General features: G+C 37.5%; 3 protein-coding genes across 3 annotated transcripts in view; all 3 read left to right on the top strand.

The window, feature by feature from the left end:
- The window catches only part of LOC122072644 (disease resistance protein RUN1-like), a 4986-nt gene extending 2626 nt beyond the window's left edge, over positions 1-2360 (top strand). The window contains exons 3-4 of the mRNA XM_042637018.1: positions 81-941; positions 1688-2360. Coding sequence (XP_042492952.1) covers positions 81-941; positions 1688-1813 — 987 coding nt within the window. The 3' untranslated portion in view covers positions 1814-2360. The remainder of the gene's footprint in view (positions 1-80; positions 942-1687) is intronic.
- A 2162-nt stretch (positions 2361-4522) lies between these two features.
- Positions 4523-16225, top strand: LOC122074035 (DNA-binding protein DDB_G0278111-like). The gene is made up of 7 exons (XM_042638821.1): positions 4523-4672; positions 5233-5298; positions 5423-5472; positions 5578-5642; positions 15483-15574; positions 15716-15787; positions 15873-16225. Exons 1-7 carry the CDS (start codon positions 4670-4672, stop codon positions 15909-15911), a joined length of 387 nt encoding a protein of 128 aa, XP_042494755.1. The 5' UTR covers positions 4523-4669; the 3' UTR covers positions 15912-16225.
- A 3312-nt stretch (positions 16226-19537) lies between these two features.
- Positions 19538-20640, top strand: part of LOC122074034 (two-pore potassium channel 3-like) — a 6037-nt gene continuing 4934 nt past the window's right edge. The window contains exon 1 of the mRNA XM_042638820.1: positions 19538-20627. Coding sequence (XP_042494754.1) covers positions 19591-20627 — 1037 coding nt within the window. The 5' untranslated portion in view covers positions 19538-19590. The remainder of the gene's footprint in view (positions 20628-20640) is intronic.

The raw sequence follows: 20640 nt of genomic DNA, 5'->3' as shown, positions 1-20640 counted from the left end.
CCCCAATTTTTTTTTTTTTTAATTTGTTTGAGTTTTATCTTATGTATTTTGTGGAAACTAATTTTTCTCCATTCTTCCAGAATCTCACGAAGTTGAAAGACCTCAATCTTAGTTCTTCTCACTACCTAACTTGTACGCCGGACTTCTCAGGGTTGCCGAATCTTGAGAAACTTATTCTCAGTGGTTGTAAAAGTTTGGTTGAAGTCCATGAAAGTATTGGTCATCTTAAAAAACTTATAAACTTGGATCTAGGGCATTGCAACAATCTCAATGATATTCCAAGCGGTATTAGTAAATTGACATCGCTTGAAACACTTGATATTTCTTATTGCCCAAAACTCAGGGAATTGCCAGAGGGAATCGGGAACTTGAAACGTTTAACAATGCTTGATGTGAGAGAAACAGCCATACGAGAACTACCTTCTTCCTTTGGACTTTTAAAGAACCTTACAGTTTTCAGTCATGCTTTGCGATATGGAATAAGAAATTCAGCAGTCCTAGTTTCAGTTTCTTTTGATGGTTTTTGCTCCTTAAAGCAGTTAACTTTGGAAAATTGCAATCTTACAGATGATGATATACCTGATGATTTTTGGATGTTATACTCTTTGGAGTCATTGAATCTATCTGGAAACTATTTTGAGAGCCTCCCATTTGGCATTGGCCAACTTTCAGCACTTCAAACTTTGAATGTAGGGTTTTGCAAGAGACTTCAATCATTGCCAATGCTTCCATCAAGTTTGAGGTCTCTTGATGCATCATTTTGTGTGAAGTTGAAAAGCTTACCAAATCTATCAAACTTGAAGCATCTGCTGATGCTAGATCTTTCAAGGTGTAAAAAGCTGACTGAAATTGAGGGCTTAGAAGGTTTGAAGTCTGCAGCAAATATAAAATTACATATGGGTGTCAATTTGAAAAGTTTTGCCAAAGAGAAAATCTTCCAGGTTTGTCCCTCTCTCTCTCTCTCTCTCTCTCTCTCTCTCTCTCTCTCTCTCTCTCTCTCTCTCTCTCTCTATATATATATATATATATATATGTAAATTTTCTTGTTGCCTGCAGTCACGTGCTAAAATTTGGCAAGGGTCTTTTAAAACCCAAGGGGTACTTGTGAACCCATAGAGGTAAGGGATTATTATATTCCAATGCATTCGATTGCAAGCAGTAAATTGGTAACAAGAATCTTCCCGCCCCGACCCCACTCCCCGCAAAAAAAAAAAAAAAAAGAACACCCCACGGTCTCAAGAATCTGAATTGGATTGGTTGAATTGACCAATCAGATCAGAATCAGCTGAACTCAAGCCCAAGTGGCTAGTCCACAATCCAAAACTAGGGTTAGGGTAGAATCTAGCTAGTTTTAGTAGATTCTTGATTGATTCCGGTGAAGATTGATTTAGATCACAATTCCTTTTTTTTTAAACTGTCTTTTTTTAGGGGGGAGGGGAGAAAGAACAGTACCCAATTGTGTTCCCTATGCCCTCCAATGAGGAAGTGCATATGGATATCCACTAGAGAGCACACATGGGCATTTCATGGGACCTTGTGAGAGGGAATAGGGAACTAGACCAGTTAGGTAGCATCTCAACCCCCCTCCCCTTTTCTTTTAGGTCTAAAAGCATTGTCACACACACTTGGTCTAAAAAAGAAGAAATAATTTCTATAAATAACATGATTTAATTGCTTCCATGGACAGGGCACATCTATAAACAATGTCTGTGACATCTTTCTGGCTGGAGATGAAGTTCCAAAGTGGTTTGACTTTCAAAGTGAGTCATTTCCATTATATTGTCAAGCAGTCAACCTCATAACAATGAGATAATACAAGGGTTGATTATATGCATTGTTTTTTTGGAACCCTCAAGTGGATGGATCACCACGTTGGCTAGAGAAACAGTTATATTTCTTAATGAATCAAAGAAATTTAAATGAACCCATCAAAGTGAAATTCCACTTGAAGAGAAAGAAATGACTTGGTTGATCAACATACCAAATTGGGTTTGGAAATCATTTGCTGGATATGGGGATATCATCAATGTTTCACTAGAGACAAGATTTCAAAATGAAGTTCATGTGAAGAAAATTGGACTCAATTTCTTTTATAAGTCATTGCATGAGAATGTATCTGAGGAAAATTCCGAAGCATCCCTAAGCATATAATATTTTGGATTCTTCGATTTGGAGATATTTGCGAAGCTTTGGATCTACATTGAACAATATATTTTTCTTTGACTACAATGGTGGATCAACTAAATCAACTAAACTTCAACCCTTGGAGCCATGGAGGATGGTTTTCGTTTTCTTCGACAATAAATCTTGTTGGTTGTGCTTTTGGTAATTTTTCTTTCTTTCTTTTTTAGTTGTGAGGAAATGGATTGCAAAGTTATGATATTGGATGTTTTCTTCAAATTGCCCAATAAATTTGAGAGAATAATTGCTTTTTGTGAGGAGGAACTTGGATGTACTCTTTTTGGCAAAACCTTAAGAAATTTGTTGAAGTTGATTGAATAGGCTACTGTTGTGATATGGCACTACATTGCCATTTTTTAACTGACTACATGTTAAACTAGTGAACCCAGATATTATTAGATAAAATCATTAAAAAAATAAAAGAGACTAATAAAACAAACAAATAGCAAAAGACATGACAGAATAAAACACAATTGTAAGATTTAAAAACAGATCAGAATGTTTATCGTTCAAAGTTTGAGCCGTTGACAATATGGTTGCACCCATACATGGGGTGAAATGATTGCCCCACTCCCGATAAAATGTAATAATGATTCCTTACGTGACGCTTTGCATGCTCTCACAGTGGTTCCCACAAATGTGCATAGGTCACAGCCCCATAGGAAACACTTGCTCAATTTTTTTTTTTTTTGGAGTGTTCCCTAAAAGCAGCATGGCCTTTATATCCGTGGCGAAGCCTTTTCTTTTTATTTATTTATTTATTTTATTTGTAGTAGTGAATATGGTATCATTGATTTCATAAGAAAAATAATAATAGTAATAATAATTAAAAGAATATAGATATGATTTCCACAAGTTTTTATTGTCATCCCCAACTCTATATCATAGAATGAGAGAGCCTCTTTCCTCATTCTTTCCTTTCAATTCGTTGATTGATCAGTTTTCCCTCTACTGGAGCTAGAATAAGAGTTGCTTCTAATGGCATAAATTAATCACATAAACAATCTTTAGATATGCAATAACCAACGAGCCATGCATAATTTGAATTGTGAATTTGATGTTGATGAACATTTTTTTTTAATACTTTTCGATGAAATATCTTACTTAATTTTTTTAAATTTTGAGAGGATATGAAGATTATTAGTTATGATTGGGATTATTGTTAGAACAATGAACTATAATTTTTTTATTTGTTTTTGGTTATTATTGAGATTTTTTATTATGGACTTTGTTCTATGTTCAAGTACCCAATTAAACTATTCAACAAGTTTGCTTATGTGGCTAAAATCGTGTTTTTAAATTTATAGATAATTAAAATATATGTAGGATGACATTTATGTAATTTGGTATAGACCAAAGAAATACTTCTTTTAAGATGCATTTTATACATGTTTATGTTTTTTTTAGTGTCAGAAGTACTTTTTTTTTTCTTCGTGATTTACCATACATCATTTGTAGGCTAGAAGTATTCCAAATTAACAAAAACACAAACGTACTTCAGCCATCATGAAAGGAAGATCATTGAGCAAGAAGGTGCTAGGGGTTCTTCCAATCACTGTTGGGGGCGGACTTTCTTCATGGTTCCACAGCTTGCAAAAAGGGGTTCTTCTTCCTCTATTATGTTCAATCTTCTTAGTCTTTCATCATTATTTTTTTCGGAATATTCCTACTAAAGCCTATCCAAATAAGTGAGGGTGGGAATAACTAGTAACTCTTCAACCTTTTTCATTCCTTGTAGTTTCACCCCACTACACATGGGACCCATTCCCGTAATTTTTCCACCACATACTTAAAAAAGATTTAAGTCTGTTCTTTTTTCAACAACACTTGTGTTCTTTTTTAGTCAGCTCATTTTAAAAAAAAAGAAAAAACGAAGGTTACCTTTGGTAGTCATCTAGAAAAACATTTATGATGATTTTCCATTCTATGGGAATAAGAAAACGAATAAAAGTGTTTGGTGTGAACTTGTTGTTTTTCGATTTTTTTGGAAAAAAAAAAAAAAAAAAAAAGGAACCATGAAATCTTGTTCCGTCATTTTGATTTCATTACAAATACTAAAAAGAAAAAAAATGAGTGACTAGGGTAATTGTTTTTTAAATATGTTCACCAGACATCATTTTTTTTGTTCTAAAATGAAATTTTAACATGGAAATTGAAAATTCTATTTTTAACACAAAAGTCGTTTTTGAAATTGAATGACTATCAAACGTGGCTAAACTGGTGTTATCAAACACAATTTGTTCTTTTTTAATTTTTTTTTCCAAGAAAAAATTAACATATACCAAACAGACCCTAAAACTGCCGCAGCCTCCACGCATGTCCAACCCGTATAAAAACGGTGCAGTTTTCAGTCTGCACTCCGCGTTGTTTGGACAATTCCGAACATTTTTCCTTCGAGAGGACTGGTTAGTGCTGCGTCAGGCGGAGGTGTTTGTTTTCGGGGTTGGATTTTACTCTGCTACCTCTTCAATAGAATTTCACCAAAAAAATGGTACATATGAAGCCATTTCACTCTCTTGCTTCTTCTAAAGTCTCTGTAATCAGTCGTTTTTTCTAGTTTGCTTTGGGTTTGCTAGTTTTTCTGTTAGGGTTTTTGCTTATTTCGATATCTGAATGTGTTTAAGATCCAACATTTCTTGATGCTCTCGAATTTTTGAAGTTCTGATATTTTTTTATTTTTCTGAAATTAGTTGAAAATTTTAGGGTTTTAACATACTGATCTTCTAGTTTTGTGTTGTTCTCATTAAATGATGAAATCACACTAGAATATGCAAGCTTTGAGTAGAAGTTGATGGATTTCTAAAGTACTTTATGCATGCTATGTCTTTGAATAATGAGTTGCAAGATTGTACAAAGGGGTTGTGGGTATTTTTAAGCTTTCTCGGAAAGAGAACTATAATATCTAACTGCAAATTTTAGTGGTCTATGGATCACAAAATCCGTGCTGTGTCTTCTGGATTCTAATAACCAATCTTAAACTTTTAGCATGTTAATTCAAATTAATTTGGTTCGATTTTATGGCGTAAAATATTTCTTTTGGTTTCAATCTAGGCTGATCCTGAGTTGGAAGCTATCCGGCAACGTAGAATGCAAGAGCTAATGGGGCAACGTGACCTTGTAAGTGATACGGTTTATTTTTTGGGGTTGATTAAGTAGATGTAGATTCTATTAGATAAGCTTATTGTCTGTCTTCTTTGTGAATTATCGTTGTCTTATTAAATGAACTTCTTCATGAAATCAGGGAAATGAACAGAACTCAGAGCAGCAGAAAGCACAGGAAGAGGCCAAAAGGTAGGCATCATTGTCAACATAATAATAATTCCATGAATTGTCTATACTGGCGAGATTGGTTCTTGAAAACATCTTTGAACTGAATTTTTTAACCTATAATTCCAGGGAAGCGGAAGAACAGAGGCAAATGATGCTTAGTCAGATTTTATCCGCTGATGCACGAGAGAGGCGTAAGTTAAAAACCTTTTGTTGGTTAAATTCTCTTTTTTACCTCACCACCCTGCTAAAAAATGAAAAAGAAAAAGAAAAAGAAAAAAATGTTGTAAGTTGCATTATTCACTATATATTTTTTTGTATTAAATTGCTTATATTTCTTAACAAGTTCCATATCTCTTAGTTGGGAAGTACCCCTTTTTTCTGTGTGCTTTCCTTTAAACTTGGGCTTTCTCATTTGCATTGCTTATTTGAAGGAAATCTTCTTGTCTATGACTAAATAGAATCTTAGGGACTGTGATTAGTTTGTTTAAATCTGGAATAAATTTCTGTTACTCCAGAAAAATGCATGTAGATGACATTATCCACAAAATGGTTTAAATAACTTTTTTTTTTCCCCCTTTCAATGGGTAATGAATTTTGCTTGCCGAATGTTTTCTCTGTTCCCTAGAAGTGATTTACTTAGTTCCTCGCATGACTATTCAATGCCCATAGGCCCCATACACATTAGAGGTCTGGGGTAACTTTATAGAGGGAATGAAAATAAACCTTTTCTATTTCTAGGGAATCATGAATACAAAGTTACAAAAAAAGGTGATGCTTCAGGTTTGCAAGGTTTGAATCTAAGTTGGAAGGTGCCCCATAATGGTTGCAGTGGTTTCAACTGAGCATCTGGCTAGATAGAAACAATGGGGACTTGTGAAGGGCATCCAAAATGAGCGTTTGTAGTTGCTCATGAGGACTACATATTGGATGCCCTTTTGGCTTTAGTTTCACAGGAGGTCAGAGATTTTTTTCCCACTGAAAGTAGAAGCGACTCACCAGTGACAAATAACTCAAAATTGGATGAGTAGTGGCAAAAAAGAAACTTGATGCATAAATAGAAGAGATGGAAGAAAAATGTTACTGTTCATTCTCTCCTCAAATATCGAGACAAATGCAAAGGTGGAGATTCCATGATTCCTTCCATTTCCTCTCTATTCAAGGTTCCGTTGTCCACTTCCTCCCTCTCTCTCTCCCCCCCCCCCCTTGGGTTTTATCTTCGCCTACTCTTTCCCCGTCAAACAGCAAAGGAGAGTAGAAGCAGAAGCAACGAACAATGGTGAGCCCTTTCTCAACTCTTCTCTCTCTCTCTCTCTCCCCCTCTATATCCAACTGCAGCAATGATGACAGATTTGAAGCAGCAGGATGAACAAGGCAAACTTTCCCCTCACTGTTAGTATCCTTTATTCTCAGTTCTCTGTTCTTATTTCATGATGGACAGGAGGCGAACAGATGTATGCAATTGGTCTCGATGGAGCAATGGCCATGGTCAGTTTGGAATGTTTGTAAGATTTATTGATGAGAAACAAAAACTGTGTTGATACACACAAGTACTGTTTTTGTTTTTTTTTTTTGAAAATTTCAAGAACAACGGCATTTGGAGATGTTTATTGTTTTAAATAGTAACAGAAACACACAAATAGCGAATTATTTTATTTTTTCTTATAAACAAAACAAGTAAAACTGTACCCAAACGCCGCCAGAAACTACTAATTGAAACTCAATCTTAATTTTATTCCCAATAAAGAGACCATGAGAGAACCTAACATCTGGGATTGAAATAGCCATGTTTCCTGAACAACTTGTATCTGCAAGGCCATTGGTCTTTTTGGACAGAGATTTGAATAAGTTTCAGAGTTGTCCCATTGTCATTGCTAAATGGACTAGTTTTGGATGAAAAATCGGATGAAAAATTGACTGATTAAAATTCATGAGGAACACTAACCATAGAGAAATGGATTGGATAGAGTAAGACATGCCTTAGGAATGGTTGCTATTATTTGATATCTATGGGAGGAATGGGGTAGAAGGATATTTGTGGAGAAAGCTCATCTGTTGAAAGGTTTTTTGTGGACGATATAGATGGATTGACCTATACTTATTATGGAGTTTAGAAATTTTGATAGGGTGGTGTTATGGAATCAATTTTTTTTCTTTTTCTTGATTGGCTACAGAAAAGAGGATTTATTACAAAAAGGTAGAGAGAAACACGAGGAGAAGAGATGACATGAAATAGTGCATATAGGCTACGACTATATACAATACCACATTTTGCACAACTCGACAACAAACTAGACGTGTAACATACCAACTTGCCAACACAAAACCAACGTGGGCTTTTGGACCAGTGGTTGTAAGTTGCAAATTGTTTAATTGTTTCACTGAAATAGTTATACATAGGGGATAGTTTTAGAGTCCATATTGGTATTTAAGCCGAAAATTCGTATTCCTACCCTATAACATGGTGGCCAATCGTGAGGTGCTCTAATAGCTTAACTCTTTTAAAGAGGAAGCAATGGTAGATATTGCCAACCTCACAGACTATGTTGATATTCTAACACTATTGTCAATCTAGACTATGATGGCATCCTTGCAAGCTTCTATTAATCAACTGATATCTTTAGATATAAGAAAGAGTCCTATTCAGTATGGTGATCTTCCAATTCCATTACATGGCCCATCTCATGGTAAACCACCTCCACTACCACCACCACCACCACCATTTAGAGATGGTTAACATGATTATCCTCTTTTTGGAGCTGAAAGAGGAACTGATGGATGGCCGGTAGCAAGGATTAAAGTATCGGTATCGGTCGCCGGTAGAAAGGATTTTAAAAATTTCATGTATCGTATCGGTGTGTATCGTATCGATCGGCTAAATTTAAGATACGTATCAGAGGGTATCGTATCGGTATCGGAGATACTTAAAACTATGGCCGGTAGAGAAAGGGAAGAAATCCCTGAGAGAACTCAGAGTTGCAAGGGAGAAGAGAAGAATCACACAAAGAGGGGGGGAGGAAGAATGTCACACAACTAATTAAAACCGCCTAGGTTTCAACCAAATAATCAATTCATCATTCAACACTGCAATACATCGGTTGCATTGGTGTAAATAACAAAAGAAAACCCAACGTGAAAGGAAACTAACTCTAATTGGAAACTATAATTAATGGAAATTAATTGAAAACTAAATCCTAACAGCTATTTCCTACTTAAGTAAACAAAATAAGAAATATTGCATGTAATCCCAAAATAGAAGTAAATAAGTCCTAAAGATCCTAATGGTTTTGGTTCCAAATTGGTAAACTTTGATCTGAGATTGGATCCGGTTCATCTCCTTTTGGATACCCATATGGGTTTGGATTGGTCCAAGGTTGTGCATCTGTATCAACTCCCCCGATTTTGAGAAAAAATCGTCTACGAGTTTTAAAGAATGATAACAATAAAAACTCATGAGCGGGGTGAATTGCTTGTTGCCTACATTGCGAACAAAATCGAAGATGTGAAGCTGTAGAGGTGCATTCAAGTCCGGAAAATCATAAGGAAGAACAAACTCGTGATAGTGAACAACTGGCACTACATTAATGTCCATTATTTGATCCACGATTTTCTCACTTTCTGTTGTCATCACCTGTTCCACAATAGGGCGGTCTTCCACTTGTGTTGCCACATTTGCTACGTCTTATGGTTGTAGTGGGGGTATCACTTTCTTTGACTCAACCAATCCATGAAGATTAAATTTTTGACGCATGTGATAAGCCTGGAGAGTGCATACATTATTGTCACGATCAAGGATGCTGTCTCGTTGTTCCAACCAGCCTCGACCCAATTTAATGATGCGTTGAGGAGAGTCAAGCACTTCACAAAAAGTACTATCATAATAATGAGAAATAGAAAATTCAACAAATTCATCATCCTCTGACTAAAAAATGATCTGACTGATTTTTGACAACATATCCACCACAGATCTGGAGACGTAATTGTCGTGTTGTCTCTCATCAATCTGCAAATGAGCAGGTTTTCCATCTGGCAGTCGCACTGTAAATTTGAACACAAAGGGATCCATAGCAATAATGAAAGGGCCAAGAAAAGGGAGTGGCAAAAAAATAGATAAATTGAAGTTTTATGATGGGATGGCAAAAATGTAAATTAGTAGAAATCCTTAAGTGAGTGGTAGGGATGTAATATTGAAAGTCCAAGTGACAACTCACAAGAAAGGTATAGGTAAAGGGTAATCTTGGGAAACAAACTTAAGAGGATAACTTAAGAGATTAGAACAGGGGAGGGGGCAATTCTGGTAAATAAAAAAAATGAAAGAGAAATAAAAGAGATCGTGGGGTAGGTATTTCAATGCAAACCGACAAAGGGATTTGTTCCTTGCTGGAGATGAAGTCTTGAAAAGGACTCTTTTCTTTGTAGAAGCGAGGAAACCACGAGGGCTAGGCCGTACCGCTGCAATGGAGGAGGACCAACAAGACAAAAAGGAGGAACTCTAGGGGCCTGCGACGTCGAAGGAAGTCAGTCCTGCCAGGAGGGAACATGCAGGAGAACTTTGAACTAGGTATGTTTCTCTCTGTCTCTGTCACTTCACTCTCTTTTTTTCTTCTTGTTCTACTGCTTCTTTTTTTAGTCCCTGCCCCTTGACCTCTCTTCTCTTCTCATCTTCTTCTTCTTCTTCTTTTTTTTTTTTTTTTTTCTTCTTCTTCGATTACTCGGACTCTAGTGGGAGGGCTTTTGAATGAGGCAAAGAAGGAAAAAGGAAAGGCGACAAGGGTTTTACTAGGGCAGAAGCGAAGGGAGTGTAGGTTTCTAACTTTCTATTGAAGGGGTTACGAGGGGAGGGTTAGGGGAATGGAATCTTTTTCTTCTCTTTTGTTGTTGTCGGAACCCTAGAAGAGGGGAAGAGTTTGATTGACAGTTACAGGGGGGATTGGGCTTCGGTGGGAAACCAAGGAGATATGGACTTTTTTTTGGGCTGTTCTCAGTCTCAGTAGGAACCAGAACAGATAATGGGAAGGGAAGAAGAGAGATGGAGGGGAATGAAGGGGGATCCTTCGGCTCTGATACCACTTGATGGAGGGCCGGTAGAGAAAGGGAAAAAATCCTTGAGAGAACTTTTAGAGTTGCAGGGGAGAAGAAAATAATAACACAAAAGGGAGAGGGAGGAAGAAGGTCACACGACCAATTAAAACCACCAAGGTTTCAACCAAATGATCAATTCATCATTCAACACTGTAATACCCATCGGTTACATTGGTATAAATAACAAAAGAAAACCCAACATTAAAGGAAACTAACTCTAATTGGAAACTAATTGGAAACTAAATCCTAACAACTATTTCCTACTGAAGTAAACAAAATAAAATATTACATGTAATCCCAAAAAATATGTAAATAAGTCCTAAAGATCCTAGTAGCTTTGGTTCCAAATTGGTAAACTTTGATTCCATATTGGATCCGGTTCATCTCCTTCTAGATACCTATACGGGTTTAGATTGGTCCAAGGCTGTGCATTTGCATTAGGAGCAAAACTAGATGTCCCCATTTTTTATGGGGATAACAACCCGGAATGGTACCATGACTGGGCTTCGTAGCTGGGAGGTTTATTTGCTGAATGCGAATTGAAGGGTACAACTCAAGTCTGGTAGATCAATCACCAACAATAGAATCAGACTTGGGCATTGGATTGGTAAATACTTGAGTTGAAATTTGAGAGGCTATGAACCGACAATTTTTGCCTACTGACTATTAGCAACACATGCATCTCAAGTTCTCTCAACTGAGGCAGGATAGAATGACCATTAAGCAATATGTGGAAATTACTATTTAGCCAATCAATCTGATTTTGAGTGGGATGATGAGGCTTTGGTGCACAACTTTAGAATGGTGAAACTCAAATTAGTGTTGCATTGGCTTTAAGTCGACTGTGTATGTTGGAAGACGTTGTACAAATAGCATATCAGCTGGAAGAGGACAATCTAAAAGGCCTTGCAGTTGGAGGAACTTCCCAGATGCCTTATCTAAAAGTGATAGTATAGAAAGCAACCTCCTCCACTAGGGAAGTCCTTTAGAAAGCCACAAGTTAGTGATCCTCTATGGCATCTTTATGACCAAACCACCCTTACTCTCCATCTCAAGGTCGTGGTTTTGATAGACCTTCTTTGATGCCTAAGATTGCGACTCTATACTTCATGTGCAAGGGGTACATGCATATTTCTTCTTAGTGTCCCAACCGTTTGGCAACTTATATCGATAAGGATTCTTTCATACCTCTTTCCTTATAATAGCAACGGAATCTCGGGATAGTTTGTTTGGAGGTAGAGTGTGAGCCTAGTGAAGGATAGTGATGGGGGAATGACAACCTTGCTATGTTTTTTCGTCCTATTTTGATCACTCACAAGGTTCTTGAGGAAGAAGATTGGCGCCACAATAGTATTTTACAGAAATGAGTGAAGTACAACGACCAACTGTGTAACATGGTGATTAACAAAGGCAGTTGCACTATTGTTGTCTCTGAAGATGCCTTTCGTAAGCTTGGGTTGAAGATGGAGTAATGTAGACTAGGGTAGAAGTCTAACCAAGTCTCAATCTGCAGGAACTTTTGAACCCAAGAACAACCAAATAATATCCACAATAATCCATGGCAGATTTATATTCCAGCAATACAGAATCAGACCATAGATTTAAGAATATCATCAGCAAATATTGATCACAGTGTTCAATACTATCTATCCCAGATTTCAGTAGATCCAAAGAACTAATATCCAGGAGTATTAATAAGGCAGCAGTCCAAAAACAATAGCAGAAAACAGCAGAACAGAATGAACAGTTCAGAATATCGATTCTGTTAAACTTTCTGACAGAAGCACTACAGGACAAAAATCCGGAGATTTTGAATATCTCTGAAATGGCTGATCAGAATCAGCCAATAGCAGGGTCGATCCTTACTTGGACAGAGGGGATCCTTCGACCAAAATACTAGGCTGATCAGACCTTCAGAATTGATCTTTCCAGCAGAGGCCGAGGGCTCTGTTTTGCAGAAAATTCTGGGCAGAGATTTAAAAAAATCGTACCTGGTATTCTGCAGTCTTAGTAAGCCTTAAAGATGTGAAGAAAGTAAAGAAAACACACTAGAGAACAGGCCTCCTGGACTTCACACTGCAAGGAGTCATTTGGATCAGACACCAAACCCTTTTTCCTCGATCAAACACAATGAACAACCATGGAATTCATCCAGCGGCAGCACATGAAGTTTTTTCTTTATTGTCAATATCGTGGCTCATAAAAGAGCCCTCTTCTTTATTTATAATGATGGGGAGAGTTTACAAATAATAGTAACTCAGAGTTACTAAATCTGAGTTACTAAAAACTGATTACAAGAAGTTACTAAAAACTAAAAATTGGAATCTAATAAAAATAGAAACTAGTCTTGACAGAAATTAGAAACTGACAATGACTTGAAATTAGAAACTAATTTAGGACTTCAAAATAGAAACTAAATAACTAATTAGTAACCCCATCAGCATCCCAAATCGTGGGTTGACTTGGACCAGATCTGGGTCAACCCAGTCAGCCTCTTGGGTCGACCATGGTCTTGGTTCTCCTTGTGTAAACCCTTGTTGGTACTGCATCATGGAGCCATATCTCAATCCATGCAAGGTTGCATAGGTGAACAACACCAAGCTCAGAAATTACTGATAGGTGTTTGCTCACGTGCTCTATTGGTGGGTTCAGGGATACGGCACAATTTTATACAATTTTATCTTTTGTCTCTGAAGGTGTGTTACATTCTTCTTAGGTGACCTTGGCTATTTGATAAGAAGGGACAACATTGTGGGTGTAGGAATACCTACTCTTTTCAAACATGGTGGCAAAGATATGAAGCTTCTTCCGTCCAAGACCTCCTCGAATTTAAGCTCAAGAAGGTAGCAGGATCGTTTCTCCTCCAACGAGTTGACTCGGATGGTATCCTTGGCCCTTATGCAAACTCGACGGAGTCGAGTTCTTTTCAGAGGAGAATTGATGCAGCACAACTGGATATAGAAACCTAGACCAAAGCGGAACTGGCCCCACCGTGGTTTTTGGACCAATGTGGGTTTGTAGGGGTTAGTTATTTGGAGATGATCATACGTAGGAGATAAGAGTAGAGTTCATTTTGGTATTAATTTACTAAAGTTTCCTTGTTTAAAGCAGTCTCCAAAATAAAGTTGGATAGTGGATAAAATTGATTTTGTTTTGGCTGCACGGTTGTGAGCAGTGAAAGACCAGGTTGGTCATTGACTTCCTTTCCTCTTCTTCTTCCCCTTCTCTACTGATCCAGGTCTCCCATTTCAGGTGAGTTCCTCTTAATTCATCTCCTTCCTTTTCTTCTTCTTCTCTCTTCTATATCCTTCAGTTCTACTTCCTCTATTCTTCTTGTTTTGTCTATCTTCTTGTCAGTTTGATATCCTGTTCTGGGTGGTACCGGCAGTTTCTAAGTTTGGGGTTGATCTACCTCGTACTGTAACCTTTCACCCTGATATTTTGTAGTGCTCACAAACCATTAAGGGATTCAGACTGCCACATTTGAGACTGAAACTCAATCTGGTTTGTGAGTTTTAAGCAAAACTTCAAGTCTTGTTCTTCCTTTACTGCCACCTGCTGAGATTTCTCGGCTTTGATACTTGATCACCAGGTCTATTATTGGTTGGATTCAGGAGGGATACGAGTGGAGATTATTCACCCAAATTTTCATCCTGATTGGTGTTCATATGAAGGATCTCTCTTGCTCGATCCAGCTCTGGTCCATTGCGGAACCTGTGTATTATGACTCATGAGGAGTAATTCTTTCACAAAGAGAAAGCACCACCAACCATTGGATACAAGTAACCTTTTGGCCTGTTGCTGTGTTATAGCCGGAAGCCATCTCATGATGGTAGGATTCTAAACCTCCATCTTTGTCAGCCTGCGTAAACCTGTGGCATCGTGTATGAATTTTTATGCTGATGGAACTGAGGTGCGAGGTAATTGCAATGGAGTAGAAGTCAATTTTGCCTTTGGGTGCTGTATTTGTGGCTGGCATATGCAACTGAACCTATACTGGAGTATTGTTCCTTCAAATCTGTAGCAATTTTCATAATATTACTGGTGTTTTATCTATCCATTGAAGGTAAATATATCTTATCGAAATGGAAATAGGTTATCAAATTAGACTGAACTGTTGTGCTGGAAGGAGAGAGAAGAGAGGGGGGGGGGGTTTTTCACTTTCTCGTGGAGATTGAGGCAAATGCAGATCTGCTGGCCATAGATGTTTAATAGGGATGTTTTGTATGGGGCCCTTTCCCAGCGGCTTAGTTTCATTAGCCAGGTGGAGGGGCTTTAAAAGGGATGATTTGTATGTGGGGCCTTTCCCAATGGCTTAGTTTCATGGTGGTTCTGTTTTTCTATAGCAGTCTGTTGATTTATCTTTATCTTTGTACTTCATCTATTTTCTTAATCAATGAATTCCTTCCACTGTTACTTATTGCAGACACCCCCCACACCCACCCACACCCCCCCAAAAAAAAAAAAAAAAAAAGAACAAACAAAACAAAGCAAAAAGAAAAAGAAGAAAAAAGACAACTGTCGAATCAAGATTTAAAGAATCGTAGGAGGGAATGTTTGTGGATGTCAAAATATTTGATGTGAGTTTATATACTTGATTGCGTGAATCAAGTTTTATGCTTGGTTGCTAAGTGGGAGCAATGTCGGGTCAATTAACAGTTTTTACTTGAGCTTCTAAATTGACTCTATTGGCCTTACTGGGGAATTTTCTTCTATTTGCCGATTGATAGATGTGCTAAGTAAAGAATATAGATATAACTTGTCTAGTGAGAAACAGAAAGCCTAGAGAGATTAGTTCTGTCGCACAGCTTAATAATTTAGATTAAACTGTGCGCCATGACCACCGACATGTTCATGCCCTTTGTCCATTTCCTATTCTCACCATCAATTTGCTTCTTCTAAATTATTGGTTGATACTTCATTACATCATTGCTTTCTTCTTTTCCGAACAGTTGCTCGGATTGCTTTGGTGAAACCCGAGAAGGCACGTGGGGTCGAGGATGTTATTTTGAGATCTGCTCAAATGGGTCAGATAGTTGAGAAGGTAAGGTGGAAAGATGCACCTAATCTCTCATGCCATTTTCCTAAGAGGATACCAATGAGACACATTCATGCTTCTCTTTCTTTTCTCTCTTTTTTTGATTTTTTCCTTTTAAATATCGCCTCAAGCCATTTTCATCTCTAGGTGTCTGAAGAGAAGCTTATATCATTGCTGGAGCAGATTAACAGCCAGACGTCTAAACAAACCAAAGTAACGGTGAGTCACATTATTTTCTCAGCATGCTACCTTTTCGTTGCCACTGTAATTTCTTGCATTCATTATCTGTCCATAACTTCATCAGATCCAGAGGCGTCGAAGTGTTCTTGAGGATGATGATTAGCTCCCAAGTGGCCAAGCGTATATTGATACTCAGTACTAAATATCGGATACCTGTACCAGACATTTTCAGGTAGTTTGCTCCATGTGATGGAGAGGGCCTTCGCATGCCCAGACTTGTTTCTTCTCTGCAGGCAGAAAGTTTGATTCTTCTTTTTTGCTTATGTATCTAAACACTGTATAATTGGTATAGTTGAGATGTCTTGCAGGTGCAGTTATGAATGATAACATAGTAATGTAATTATCCCGGACATGAATGGCCTGTGTGTCGATCCACCAACAAATTTAAAACTGGCAAAAAGTTCTCTTGTTGAGTAATGTAAGAGTAGAGTAACATGGTTCGGGAACATAGTAATTTTTCACATGTCTATGATTAACAGGGTGATTGAGTGTTATCCAAGAGATTCCATCAATTACAAAAAAGATAAAAAAGACAAGTTGCATACATTTATTTTAACCGTTTGATCTCTGAATTACATAGATTTTTGGGTGATTTACATCAAGCTTCCTTGTCTCTTGCCCAAATTACATAATCCCCTTTGAAAATCGTAAAATTACATTTAAATTCACTCAAACTAACACTGAGGTGTTAGTTTTTGAATTTGAAAAGATGATTTTACCCTTCTTCCTCTCCTCCATTTGCCCTAAAATCACCCCTCTCTCTCTCTTCTTCTCTGAAGACCTAAACGGATTTTGAGGGGGAGGCCATAGTCGTGAAGGCCTCACTTGTATGACTTCGTCCTTCGGAGAGGCACAAGCAGGGAGCTGCTCCGCAGGCAACACGCTAATCCTGGCACGAGTGTCCTTCCTAATTGGCTTCGACTTCGAGGGGCCTATCGAAGACCTTAATGAGTGCTTCTTGTGCGGGAGAGACGTCGTATTCCCTTGTGACTTGGTTCCCATTGTCGACCTTCAACTCGATTTTCTTGTATGAGTATCGGAACCCACAACGAGTATGATGTGCTCATTGCAAGCATGGGTGGATTCCTCCACACGGATCCTAGCATCGGTCTCTTTTTGGAAAAGCTTGACAATGCAGCCGGAGTTGTCGATGATGCCACCGATTTTGGAGACATGACAGAGAAGGGGAAAGGCAACCTGACCAACGGCTAAGACAATTGGGGGCGGAATATTCAAACGCATATTTCCTTGTTTTATTTGAATCTTATAGAAGATCTAATTGTAGAGGTTTTTCAGGAACAGAGGATGAGGAAGAAATAGAACGTTTCTAGGAATTTTTAGGGCTCCAACTGACTGATCATATGCGTATGTATTTTCAACTTTACTATTCACTCTTTTATAGAGATAGAGTCCAAAGATCCGTTGAACAACGGATCATTTCCGATCAGCGGAATCACCCTGCCATTACTCCTGAAATTACTCCTTCCCTAACGGAGTGACCGTTACTGTGGTTCCGTGATGAGGCCGGATGGCCATCTCACCAACACTAATCACCTAAAATCTAATTTTTTTTAGATTTTCAACAATCCTCTTTAACTTTTTAACCAAGAAACCTAAATATCGACAATCTCATTCCACCGCTTTCCCTTTCATGCATAAAGGGAATATAGTTTGATCTCAACCCCGAAAACAGAGTAAGAATTGAAAAAACAGGTGGGAAGTGAGAACCCCCTTTCCACCCCAACTCACCAAAAAGATAAAAAAGAAGCTTGAATCAATTATCTATCAGTAAGCAGGAATATCTGGGCTTCCACTAACAATGGTGCTTAAGCTATTAAAATTAGCAACAGGAAAAGAGAAAAAGAAAATGAGCTGTAAGCTAGAGCTCCAGAAGCGAAACCCTGTTTTACCTCCAAACAAAAAATAAGAAAACAGTGAAGAATACGAGTAATAGACGACGATCACCAAATATAAACGCAAATAGCAAAGGAGAATGGTACTCCTCCTTCCCAATCTCAGTCAAAGGTGATGTTTGGGTTTTGCATTTCATTAGTCTGAAGCAGATATCCAAATCACGAGATCAGAAGAGTTCTCTGAGTCGCTGGTTTGAGTGACACAAGCATTACTAGAGATTGAGGTTTCTAAGGAAGCATTGGCAATGGAACTGACAGAGAAAAAATCATTATGAAAGATTCATTCTTGATTTGAGTGGAAGAAGAAGAAGAAGAAAGAGAAAGGAGAAGAAAAAACGAAGGGTAAATTCATGTTTTTAAGTTCAAAAATTAACACCTCTGTTTAGTTTGGGTGGTTTAAATGTAATTTTTTAATTTTCAGGGGATTATGTAATTTGAGCAAACAACAGGGGAGGTTGATGTAAATCACCTTAGATTTTTTAAACCTTCTGATAACCTATTAATAGGTATGCCGCCGATATCAAGTATGCTAATGGATAACACCAATAGGAACACATGATGGAGTATCATTCAGGAAGGATATGAAGGTCATTTCAGAAAAAGAGAAAAGAGAGATAGACACAATGGGTACTAGCATACTTGATATCGGCGGCATACCCAAAATTTTCCCAAATTATAATTGCAAAAAAAATTAATCAAACCACAAAAAAAAAAAAAAAAAAAGCTATTATTGAGCTTCATTTTCAAGTATCAATGGACTTGCTCGGCCCAACAGTTCTTTTATATATATATATATATATATATAAATATAAGAACTGTATATATATATATATATATATATATATATCTATGCTGAGAGAAAATAATGGTTTGGGTTCAGCTGTTACCAAGATTGGTGGTGGGTGTGGGTGTTGGTATGGTGGATCCTTTGTGAAACATATTCAGTAGAGGTGGTAATTCTTTCTCCAAGCCAGTCCTCATTATTATTAAAGCTTGGAACATAGTTTTACAACTTGGATCAGAATCAGCCCAATTCTGATTAAACCTGATTCCATGAATATTGGGTCAGAATGAGTTAGGCTGAGTCAGGGTGAATCTGATCGATTTCGGCAAATTTTGGAATGTTTTAACTCAGAATTGATACCAAACCCTGGTCCGAGTATTTCTAGCAAATTAAAAAAACTTGGAATCAGATATGTGATTGATCTCCAACGATTTTGATTCAAATTTCAGATCAGAATTGGCAGGAGCTTAGTTAATGGAATTGAAAAGAAAAAGCAAAGATTTATGATTTTTTGGAATTTTTGATTGAAAGTGTTGGTAAATCTTGTTGCAGGAGTAAGCATTCTCAATTTTAAGCTATTTTGCTGACTAAATGAAGGGGTAAAAATGATTTAAAAAAAATGTAGATCCAAGTGCATTCCTGGCTGATTTATAAAAGGGTTCAGAAATTAAAACATAATCAAAATCGGAATCAGACAGGATTTCTGAAACCATGACTGTCAGGATGTTGCCTGATCCATTTTCAACCTAGTTACAAAGACACTTTTTTTTTTTTTTAAACATTAAAATATTTGTGATGGATTTATGTTGAAACATTCTGAAGGTTTCACAATGGAATTACTGATACCAAACAGCCTATGGGGATGACTGATGGTTGGAAACACTTCAGGCTTTAGTTGAGCTTGTGCCAGTCCTTGACCCATAGTTGAATTATCCATTCAAACCAAACTTTGAATACTTCTGGATTGACTTGTAGTTGAACTTTACTGATTTCTTGAGTAGTGTGAACCAAAGATAAAAAAAAGAAGGAAAAATCCTCAAAAAATCAAGGAAAGCTTCAATATCTATTAGACCATTGAAACTCCCATGGATGAGCTCCTGCTCCGCAAAGGAGCAAGAGATGATTCTGGCAAACCTACCCTGAAAAGACCTAAATCTTTTAATTTCCCTGACCTTACTGTTCCATCTTGGTGCCGATCAACTGCCCATCGTACTAATTCAGATGGTGCCATTCCGATCGTCTCTCCATCGTTCACTTCCAACACTACTAAATCATCTTTCTTCAACCTCATAGCTAACTTGAGCAAAGATAGACAACTAGCTCATCGTTCACACAGTGCTCCATGCTTATTCACAGACTTAAGGGAGAATTCTACAGATTCCAAACCCACCTTGAGATCAACCCCTTGGGTAGTTCAACAAGCCTTCATTGGTGTCATCTTGTATATAGTAGTTGGTGTTGCCATCTATGTATTGAGAAGTGATGGTTTCAATGGTCATAAGACATACATACCATTAGATGCATTATATTTTTCTGTGGTGACTCTTTGCACTATTGGGTATGGTGATATATTGCCTGACACTACATTTACCAAGTATTTTACATGTTTTTTCATCCTAGTCGGTTTCGGTTTCGTCGGTATATTATTAAATGGATTAGTAACATATGTGTTGGATAGGCAAGAGGCAGTAATATTGAGTGCAGTAGATGAGAATAAGTTTAATTCAATGTTTCGAGTTTATATGATCGATGAAACTAAAGGAAGAATGAGGATAAGGATGAAGGTGTTCTTGGCTTTGTTAGTTGTTATTGCTTGTATTGCTGTGGGAATGATCATGGTTCATATACTTGAGGGATTGAACTGGGCTGATAGTTTCTATTTATCAGTTACTTCAGTGACAACGGTGGGCTATGGAGACTATGCTTTCATGACAGTAAAGGGTAGGTGCTTTGCTATAATTTGGTTGTTAGTAAGCACACTGGCTGTTGCAAGGGCTTTTCTGTACCTGACTGAGCTAAGGATTGACAAGAGAAATCGAAAGATTGCGAAATGGGTACTTCAGAAAAAGATTACTCTAGGCGATCTAGTGGCTGCTGACCTCGACAATGATGGATCCATAAGGTATGTATACTGA

This window comes from Macadamia integrifolia, chromosome 3 (genome assembly GCF_013358625.1).
Source record: "Macadamia integrifolia cultivar HAES 741 chromosome 3, SCU_Mint_v3, whole genome shotgun sequence".
NCBI lineage: Eukaryota > Viridiplantae > Streptophyta > Magnoliopsida > Proteales > Proteaceae > Macadamia > Macadamia integrifolia.
Note: the sequence above shows the minus strand (reverse complement) of the source record. Positions and strands in the feature narration are given on the sequence as shown.